At 44.9% G+C, this 10,578-nt stretch overlaps 1 protein-coding gene across 1 annotated transcript in view; it reads left to right on the forward strand.

Annotated features, from left to right (window-relative positions):
* Positions 1–8,887, forward strand: part of LOC104500523 (protein spire homolog 1-like) — a 17,961-nt gene extending 9,074 nt beyond the window's left edge. The window contains exons 9-14 of the mRNA XM_010144179.1: positions 258–382; positions 3,528–3,659; positions 4,991–5,055; positions 5,901–5,928; positions 6,351–6,493; positions 8,680–8,887. Of these exons, the coding sequence (XP_010142481.1) occupies positions 258–382; positions 3,528–3,659; positions 4,991–5,055; positions 5,901–5,928; positions 6,351–6,493; positions 8,680–8,887 (701 nt within the window). The remainder of the gene's footprint in view (positions 1–257; positions 383–3,527; positions 3,660–4,990; positions 5,056–5,900; positions 5,929–6,350; positions 6,494–8,679) is intronic.
* Positions 8,888–10,578: the final 1,691 nt, after the last annotated feature.

A 10,578-nucleotide genomic window follows, 5' to 3' on the forward strand; every position in this document is an offset into this window, starting at 1 on the left:
TGCTTAAAAGGTGTTTCAGCCTTCCCCCCCCCCTTTTTTTTTTATTTAATGGATGTTCAAATTTGTCTGTCCACTAAATGAGAGAACAGGATTTTGACCATCACCTAAAACTGTAAGATTATGTAACTACCAGGACAAAGTCTAGCTAAATCTCAAATTCTGATGTGTAGGTATCAAGTTTGTCATTTCCTTGTCACTGCACAATATCTTATCTTGTCTGTGTGTATGGGTTTTTTTGTTCCTACTTTCTCCTGCAGAAATGCTTGTGACACCAAATGTTGCTTTGAAATCTCCAAGCGATAGTTTCTCAAATCTTCAAGATACCAGTAGTGAATTTAAAATTGTCAACACTACAACACAGCAGCTGGGACCAGGAGTTCAGGTAAGGCTTTAAATGAAAGGGCTCTGGTGAGGCACAAGTACTTCAGGCATTAGATCTGCACACACACACATAATGAGAACAATCTTGTATCTCAAAAGTGAATGGATGTGGTACTGTTAGCTTCACTGAAGTCTTTTCCTCTGCAGAAGCTCATACCAAGTTTGGCCAATATGGACCAGAACTGTTCCCACTCTTACCTCACAGTGAGGCATTTGATGCTAGATGATTTGATGTATTTGCATTTCACGTGGTGAGCTTGTGAAAGGAAAACCTAATGATTTATTTTCGCAAAGCAACTTCACTGGTGAATTCCCACTCTTCTGCCTGTGGAGCAATTTTGGGAGCACTATTCTTCAATGAACCACAGTAGTCCTTGGGTTCTTTAACTGCTGGCTTGATCATGAAAAGCTTGATTGCTTGATTCTGGGACTCAGTTTCAGCATATTCAGAAATTCTGTGGAACAGAACTTAAGCCCTTAACACATCATGTCTAGCACAGATGCGCTGGTATACAAACAGGAATCTGTTTTCCATAAACACTTCTGTCTGAAATGAGTTGCTTAACTGGGGAAAGCGGATATGAATTAACAAAAGCAGAAAATCTTAGCTATATTTGCACGTCTGTGCTACTTGTAGAAATGTTCAGTATTTGCGAATCCTGTGGTTGATGTATTACTGCTAAACTAGAACGACCTTCATATGGAGACTAATATAATGAAATCCGTTTTCTGCTTTTCTAGAGAAGGTAGACCCAATGCTGTTGACATACAGCATTGGGTTCAAGCTGGGTTAATGGAGCACAGTCTCTTGAACTGTTCTCCAGTGTTGCTGCCTATGAGCTGGAGCCAAGTAAATGGTTCCAATGTACTTAGAGTTGTATAGGGAGGATTTTTTGAAATGGTTCCTAAACAGATGAAATTTGGGAGTAGTATCTGTATTGAACTTGGGTGAGAGAGAGAACAGATGAATTTGAAATTTCTTTAGTGTGGCTGGATCTTCCTGGTTGCAGGGGAAATTAACTTGCTGTTACTTCTTGGAATATGAAGTTGCTAAATGTACCACATTGGTTTCTCTCTCCATTCCACTTTTGGCTGAGCCTTGAATATTTCTGGTCAGTCCCGGTTATCCTGGATTTTGTTTAGCAGCAGCACTTCTGAGGAAGTGGGCTTGATGTCTCTGATATGCAGCTTAAGAACATCCTTTCCTCTGGTCTACAGGAAACCACTTCCAAGATGCCTTCCAGCACCTGGCTTGCCTCAACCAGGTCATCAGTAGTATCCTGCAACAGCACAGGTCAGTGTACTTCTAGCTGCACATCTAAACCAGGTGACAAAGTACAGTCAGTGGCTTGCTACATTCCCAAAGCCTTAGCTTGGGCTCATTGTACATTTTATCTCTGATCACCTAAAGACAGTTCACTGGAGAAGCTCCAAGTAATGAGTCTAGGGAGATCCCCTTAGAAAACCATTCCTCTGCAGCTGACTGAAGCTTGTATAGCTCCTGCAGCTTCAAAACAATGATAGTATGTTCCGGAAAGCCTAACTGGAATTCACACTAAAACCTAAGAGTGGTTTGAATGTTCAAGTAGAAAGTGCACCACTTGATTTTATTACGCTAAATGGTGCTAATGAAGCCTCATCACTGCCTGCTGACAAGGATAATTACTGTGACTTCTGCTTTTTGAGATCTGAGCTGATGGGGGTTGAGGAAAGAGATGTAAGTCTTGCTTCCTTCAGAAGGCAGTGTAGTGCTCTTGAGCGTTCAGCTTTTGGGGTGAATACTTGGGAGCTGCCAGTTGGTTTTGTGTACCCTAAAACTCTTTCTTCCTATCCAGGTCTTACAGAAAATTGCACATGTCTTCCCATGGGTGCATCCACACTAGGAGACATTAAACCTAATCATTTCCTGAAAGCTGGTCAACAGCAGGTGCCTCCTTACAGAGGAAGGTCCGAATCTTTAGAGAAAGGCCTTCAAAGCAAGGAACTTGTAAGTCTGGCATGTCAGCTAGCAAGCCTGGTTTGATACCTCTGGTAATAACCAGAGCTTGCACCTTGATCCTCATGCAAGCAGTAAATATGTTCTGGTTTTTATATTAGGTTATATTGTACACTGATCTTATGTTGGGATGTTATTCTTTCCTTGGAGACAGCTTGAGAGAAGACTGGATGCTATATTATCTTCGTGGGGGCTTCCAAGTTTCAATGATACAAAATAAAGTTGTTCCTCATACAGGGAGAGAAAAATACCACTGCATTTCCTGAAAGTGTACATCAAGATTTCCTCAAGAAGACTGTAGTTGGCAGTGAGACTTTCTCCATCTCCCTTGTTCTTTCTAGATTCTGATACATTCATAAACACTCTTCAACGTGCAGTAAAGGGAACAACTGGTTGACAAAATGTAGATAGCTCACCATCAGTGACTTTTAAATGTATGTGGTACTGAGGTCATCAGGCTCTGAATGACTGTTTTGGGAGCAATGCTGGGTTTTGTGTGCTTCTGTGCAACCTTCTAAATCATGGCCTCACCCTATTCTACCCTGGCAAGGTATGCTGTGCCCTCACGTCTTCTGTTCTTTCTGCATCACTCCCTGCCCCACCCCTGGCAAGTCTCCGTACTGACCATAAAGCTGTGTAACCTCTATGTTCAGCGGTGTGGTGGGGGATGCAAGTGGGTTGGGCTCCCCACCTAGGGATGAAAGCACTGTTGTCTCTCCTGATTAACCCCCAGACCATACCTGCCATTTGTGTGGGGCTAGTGGGTCTTAGGAAAGAGAAGGCAAGAGAATGTCTGTAGAAACCTGTACCTAGGAGGGGGAGGGTGCTATCTGTGCTGTGGTCTGTACCAAAGGGTAGAATTCCCCAGAGACTGGCTCTGGAGGTGATATTAACTACTGTGGTGACCAAGGGACCTGCTTCCCTAATGAGGTGTCAGGAAGCTGCATGAAAACTATAACAACTGCTAAAACCCCTGTGGTAGTTTCTCTGCTAGTATTGTCAAAGAGTCAGCTGATACTCCCCAGCACTGGCGAAACTGAGTTTTGGGGACAAATGCTTCTGTGTCTTTCAGGACCCAGTTTCAAGATGACCTCCTCAAACAGCTGCTTCCTTCAGCTTTGTCTGATGCTTAACTTCTGTCTTTCAATAGGACTGTCCATTTCCTACCAAGTTGCCATCACCAACCATTGCTGAGCTGATTGGAACCAGATATGCAATGATGGTGCTGGAAGGGCAAGGCTTCTTCCAAGGAGGTAGTGATGGTGTCTGTCCAAGAGCAAAGGTGTGTTTCATTCTATCTTCATGCTGTTCTTGCCTTTTTAGAAGCTGGCTGGCTTCATGGCCCTCAGTGCTGAACTGGTGAGGTGCTCTCTGCCTCAACTTATCCTGTTCATACAGCTGACCTGAGTTTGGCCCTAGACTGTAAAAAATCTTTTAGTACTTGTGTGTTGATGGCTCCTAATCAAGCTTAAGCTCTGTAACTTGCCTAGAAAGTAACCCAGCCTCTGCTCCGTACTTCTTGTCTGTTATTTCCACGCTAGGAGAGCTGACTGTCATGACTGTTGGCCAGCTCTGAAATCACAACGTAATTAATTGGGATTTGGAACTGATAAACAGTGCAACAAAGGGTCTTAACTCAGGCTTGCACTCCTGAGTCGTGCTGACTCAAACCACCTTGCTGAGTGGATGCAAAGGTCAGAGAGATGAGTGGGACAGGGCATGACCTGCAGCACAAGACTGTTGGCTGTCCACTCTGCTTAACTGCTGGCTTATTCACTGAGTCTCCTTTAGAGGGAATGTTTCAGTGACCCCCTGGAACAGATGTGAGTACAAGCCCTTTGCAACACAGATGTGAGGAAGTCTGTGCTACTTGGCTTAGGGGTCAGCTTCTTGTCCTCACTTATTTAGCAGTATAGATAGAGCCAAAATGCTCTGCTAGCAGAGCTATGCTACTTCTACTATCTGTCTGATGCATCTGAGATGGAATCCCTGTTTTCTTCTCACTTACCAACCTTGCTTTAACTTGCCTGCTCTCTGCCTATTCTAAAATGTCTCTCTTACCCCCTTTGTGTTGTTGCTGCTGAAGTTTTTTTAGCTTTCCCAAGCTCTACTTCTCAAGATAATATCACTTCTGACTTCCAGCTGTGTATGAATGTATTCTTTTCTTATAAAGTTCAAGCGACTCATCAGCTTCCTTATGACTCATTTTTTGCTTCAGGATTGGATTCAAATTTGCCCTGACTTAATCTCTTTGGGATTGCTGCAGTCTACCTCAAAGAATGTCTCTCTTCTTCCTTCTCTCTTAACTAGCTACTGTTACACTCTTGCACAATACAGCCATTGTTTGCTCAAGAGCCTTTTTTTAAACTCCTGTTGTCTGGCAGCTGCCCTAAACCTCTGCTTCATAAAAACACTGGCCTACAAGTAAGACTTTTTTTTTTTGCCTTTTTAGCTTTTAATTCCTGTGTCATTGCTATACTTTATTAGATCTCTATTATTGTATGTGGATCCTTTAGAAGGTTGGGCTATGTGCTTGCTCTTTGGCAGGCAGGGAATACTGTCGATACAGAGATATTGGCCATTTGCATTCACAATTAACTTTCTTTTCCACAGATCTGTTTCAGCTGCCATAAGCAGATGTTTCTTAAGTGGCCTTACAGCTGTTATCTGTGCAGCAGGTGAGCTGGTACAGAATGACTGAATGAGGAGGGAGAAAAGAGTGAAAGAACAGTGCTGAAAATACTCAATATTCAAACCCAGTTGTAGTACTGGGTAGGAACAGATTGCTGAGCCCCTCAGTTTTGCCTTAGCGCACAAGCCAGGCTGAAGTGTCCACAGCTGCAAGATGATGTGGGAAAACTTGCCTCTGAAGCAGAATCTTAATTGTGATTGAGATTGCCTCTGAAGCAGAATCTCCTGGTAATAAGCTAGCAATAACCAAATTTACTGTGCAAGTATTTGATTAACCTTCTCTCAGATCACTCTGCATTTTGCTGTAAGTGTTGGACTGAACTACAGTCAGAGCTTGAGCAGTTCTGGGAGAGGCTTTTCACCAGAATCTTCTGCTGAAGACTGAAAAAGTGAACTCCAGACCCTAGCAAAAGAGTTGGACCTACTTGTATCCACTTACTTGTCAGACCTTTTTTGTTCATGGGAGAGGAAAAGAGGAACTTCATGCTCATTAAGGCTCACTTAAATGTGTGAAGCAGTGAATCGATTACAAGCAACAAGTAAACCACTGGGAACAGAGTAACAGTCTGGTGGTAGGGCTGGGTGAAAAGTAATAGGCATTTGCAGATGAAGCCTTCAAGCTATGGATGCTGACACATTTCAGATGATTTAAACTAGTATAAATAGGACTGGCAAACTGAGCAGGGGAGTTCTAAGCTTGCTCACTTTGCCTTCAAATGAATGTATGCCACAACCACAAATTAAGACTTCCTTGGGAAAGTCACCCTTAGCTGCAATATTGGTATCTGCTGAGCTTTACTCAAATGATAATTCTGGGAACTTTTTCTCCTAGTGTTGTCTGCTGTGACTGCTGCATCAAGGCAAGTCTAGTCTTTTCAACAACGTATGGGTTTTTTACATTTTCTGTTTTCCCTGCACCTCACCTAGTCATAGGAAGCTTTCCTTCATCCCATTGATGCCTGAAATCTAACTTTTAACTTGTTTCTGAGAAAACAGAAGATGGACTATTACAAGGTGCAAAAGTAGCCAGGGTGTCACAGACATATCTTGTTGTACTCAGCTAAAACAACTCTGGTCCTTCTTTCTGTTTTTCTTTCTCTCATCCTGTGTAAAGTGGTTGGGATTACTCTGTGCTCTATTTATACAGGGGTCAGAAAGTTCACTGCATTAATGACTATCTTCTAAGAGCACCAATAAATCAATTGCATGACATGCAAATTTTCCTGCTAAGATGGAGGATGTGTTTCCCTGAGAACTCAGGTGACTTGTGTTGTGATTCTAGATGTCCATGCCCTTCAGAACATGTGTACATCTCCCATTTCACTTCCTGAAACTTTTGAGACTCTCCAGAGAGGAGGACCCAGCTACTCAAGAGCAGAAGAGCTCAGAGTTGCTGCATGAAATAGAGCACTGGGAATGTTTAAGGTAAGCTGGGACAGGGATGTTCCATTTTTACCTTGAAAGATGCTACCAGTTACTTGTATATGCAAGTTTACAAACATGCAACAGCAGTATGTAGAATTACGCTGGTCAGCTGAATGTTATGCTGAATGGCTGCTTCAGCCACTGGTTTAACTAGTCTAAAGTTCTCTGGAAGTATTGTGGATTTTAGGTGTCCAAAAGGGGGTATGTATAGGTGCTCTGAAATCCATTTTGGTTTTTAGCTTTCAGGTTTCTGACATGGATTCAGAAGTGTCCATATTAGCCCAGACATAGAAGGTTCCTTGCGACAGCTTCACTTGTATGAGAATTTCCAGGCCCCATTATATTTTATCTCCCACAGTTGGGAATCTGTCACTACAACCCTGGAGTAGCCCGTGTATACCTAGAAATAAAATATGCTAATGGTCTCAGGTATAACTGACTGAAGAGTAATGCCACAAATGGTTTCTCAGTCCTTTCACAAATATACAAACACCCTTTTCCTTTTGTGCCCAGAAGGAGGATCTTTTGACAGTTCTGGATGGAAAAGACAGACCTCGTGGGTATAAGTGCAACATCTAGACTGGAAACATACATTATCTGTTCTCTTCTTTCCAAATCAGTTATATATTCTATGAGGGGAACGAGTATCTTCTCTCTGAAACCATTCTTTAATGTAGCCAAAAAAGTCACAGCCATTTCTAGTTCAAAAGCTTGTACTTCAGTTGCCAAAAATCAGGGCTAGTGTTCACAGTGAAGTTAACGGTGTGGGGCGGTAGTTTGGTGTGTGTCGTACAATGCAGGTGCTGCAGAAGAGGTCTGAGTGACTGCATTGCTGCCGTACTTCAGAGTGGAAAAAAATCCTACAGCATAATGATGCAGCCATAACTTTGCATTAACTGTAGATATTAATAATTAGCTCTTTGGCTGACATACAGTCAAAAGAGAGAAGGTGTAGTCAGTGAAGCTCTTCTGGTGCTTTGTGTTCTTCCTAAGTGATGCTGACTGCTCTGTTGAACTCATGCATTTAGCTAAATCACTTAACAGTGTTGAATCATGAGTGGGGTAAGGGTAGAAGAGCACTGTGCCCTTTAACAGAAACCTGGGTCAGCTTTCCTGCATTTCTTTTCCCCTCTCCCACTCCAGTGTACCCATTGTTTTGGAACCCCGTTGCCTGGCACAGCCTCTGTGCTGTTACACAGGGACTATGGCAAACTGGCTGGCCGCAGACATCTGTACGCAATGTGAGCAGTATCTGTTGAACGTGGCTTCCAGTCAACAGCAGAGCATCCCTCTCAGGAGAATTTCCTGGCCTTGAACCAAACTGGAATGACTCTACCATACATTTCCCCTGTCACTTGTTCTGTACCTGAAGTGAACAAAACAGCTTTATGCACCTACTGACATAAAGGCCTGAATCAAAGACCTCCCTGCTGGTTAGTCTAAGCAGGAAGCACAGTTGTATTTATGTGTTGTGAAGTATTATAAAGCTTTGTGGTTTTAATTCTTTTTATGTGTCTTTGGGGAAAATAAATGTTGAAGCACTATCATGCCTCTAGTATTTCCTCCTTTGCACCTGCAGTTGTCATTGTTCTGTGGCACTGTTGCACTCACTGCTGAGTAGACTTCGCCCAGTGTAATGAGCACAGGGAGACTTTTAACCTAAATCTCTATTCCTGAGAGCCTTGGAAAGTGGAGCTCTGTTATGTGATCACATCCTCCCCATGCATTTTGTGAACACTTAGTCCTTCCTGGTGACTCACTAAAAAGCACATACATGCATTGGAGCACTGAGTTCTAGCACTGTAGGAGTGGCTGTCGGGCAGCCTGCTCACCTAGGAGGTTGGCTCTTGATTTGTTTTTTGTCTGTGTGCTATACGTGCTTTGCCACCAGACCTCTCTGGTGTGTGTCACTGAAGCACCTAGCATATCTCAACGCCGTCATCACCCCAGGGGCAGAACCTCACAGAATTGAGAGATTCTTGCTCTTTGTATTGGCCGTAAGCTCTGCCCTAAGCTAAACTAACATACAATGGATGACATTCTAGGAAAATAAAGGTTTGGTAAGTTATTTGCCTTGCTAAAACCAAAAATGGGATATTTGATAGTACATCTGTTTCTCCCCAGCAATTGTCTATATGGCAGGGGTGCAGGTGCTCTGATGAAAGTCTCCCTGGTGTGTTTCGCAGGACCTGGATAGACAGTGTTAAAGGATACAATGGACTTGTAGTTGAGATGAGTCATGCTGAAGAAAATGGTGGCTGGGAAGGGCCAGTTCTTCTAGAGAGAGAAGGGAAGACAGACATGTTTAAGCTGAGCACAAGGTCTGCATCCAAACTGCCAGAAGGGTCAATACCTCCAGCTGACTTGCACTGGCCTAACTCTCGCTTCCTCTAAACTGCCTGTCTGCAAGCCCACACCTACCTGCAGGTTTGGGCAAGCTCTGCAAGTAAATAAATGTGGGGAAGCTGGAACTTGTGCTTCCTTTTGGAGCAAGTTCAAGTGTTCATCTTCCTTCAGTCAGTTAGGAGGGGTGCAGCCAGCCTGCCTGCCCAGGTCCTCTCCAGCATGTGCTAATAGCTGGTGCTGCTGGGAGGCACATCCCTATCAGGCAGCTGGGCTCCTTGGAGGCTGCAGGGAATGGTAGCCAAGCCACAGGTGTGTTTGCTGGCAAGATGGGGGCAGCTGGAGGCCAGGGGTACGAGGTGCTCTTGGACACTTGCTGAGTGAGGTAGTTTGGATAGAGCTAAAAATGAGCTGAGATCAGCCTGTTTGGAATAATGTGCAAGCACAAAATGCTTATCAGAGCCTGGGTGCAGCAGTATGGAGGAAAGGAATTTGTATGGCACTGAGGTAGCTTCCGTTTACCTGGAGAGCAAAGGCAGTTCTAGGTTCTGTCTCTTGGACATCTCCTGTGGTGCCATGTGGGCTCTTTTTACTGGCTTCCCCTCTTCCTACCTTGTGACTATGAGCAGGGTGAGGAAATGCCCTCACTGCAGAACAAACAGGCAGGGCTGGGGAGTATGCTAAGGGTCAGCGTGGCCTTTCCTGCCTATACCCGATCTAGCAAGCTGTTAGGAAGACCCATGTTCCCATCATTTCTCTCTACTATGCTGGTTGCCCACAGTATATATTGCCCCCTGAGTGGGCTAGTATAACCTCTGTCCTCTGCTCAGGAGTGATATCTAATCCTTCTTCAACTCTGCTGTGCAACCATTGCTCCTGACCGTGGCAAGTCATGACAACTTGTAGGGACAGGCTTGCTAGAAACGTACATCTGTTTAAGGACAGAAGAGCCTGGTCATCTCCTTTCTCTGGCCAAGGAGAGCCCTTTGGAGGGAGAGGAGTCTAGGTCTTACCTGGCAGCCATGGAGTGCAGGGTGAAGCAGGCACGGGCAGCCTGAAGCCAGGGTGCAGAGCGGGAGGCTCCAGCGTGGGATGGATCTGGGAGCAAGCCTTAAAAGGCACCATGAGCTAAAACTTTCCAGGGATGTGGAAGTGACTGTGCAAAGCCTGTTCTGTCTGGAGCTCCTGAAAGGTGATCATTTGTATTTTGCTGGTTCCTCTCAGCATGTAGACCATAGTCAACTGGTTCTAGTTGTCTTTGGGTGGAACTTGCCTTGGATATGGGGACCTTTTAGTATTTCTGCACCACTGCAGAAAGCAGTCCATCTCCAGGCGCTGGTGCTGGGTTCCTTCACACAGCCCCTAGTACCCTAAAGCGCAGCTGCAGTCTCGGCCTTTCTCAGTAGCGAATCATGCCTGAAGGATGGGAGAAGGAGTCTTATTATTACTCCTGGAGGTGGCAGGAGCCTGGTCTCGGGCACTGGAAGCAGAGGAAGGAGATCTGTTGAGGTGAGATTCCTTTCATCTTGTTTCCACTCGGCTCAGCAATGTGACCAGCGATCTTTGAAGCCAGCGAGGGGCTGGCCGGACCTTTCGTTTCAGCACGGTGGCCCCCGAGGAGTGACCGGCTGAGCGTGGCGGCTCGTCCCAGTTAGGTGCCTGGCACGGAGGCTCCGAACTCCACGTCGGGCGGGGTCCAGCTGCCCCGGGGAGGCAGCCTGAGGTGGGAGTCCCGCCCGCCC

This window comes from Buceros rhinoceros, unplaced genomic scaffold (genome assembly GCF_000710305.1).
Source record: "Buceros rhinoceros silvestris isolate BGI_N320 unplaced genomic scaffold, ASM71030v1 scaffold24239, whole genome shotgun sequence".
Classification (NCBI taxonomy): domain Eukaryota; kingdom Metazoa; phylum Chordata; class Aves; order Bucerotiformes; family Bucerotidae; genus Buceros; species Buceros rhinoceros.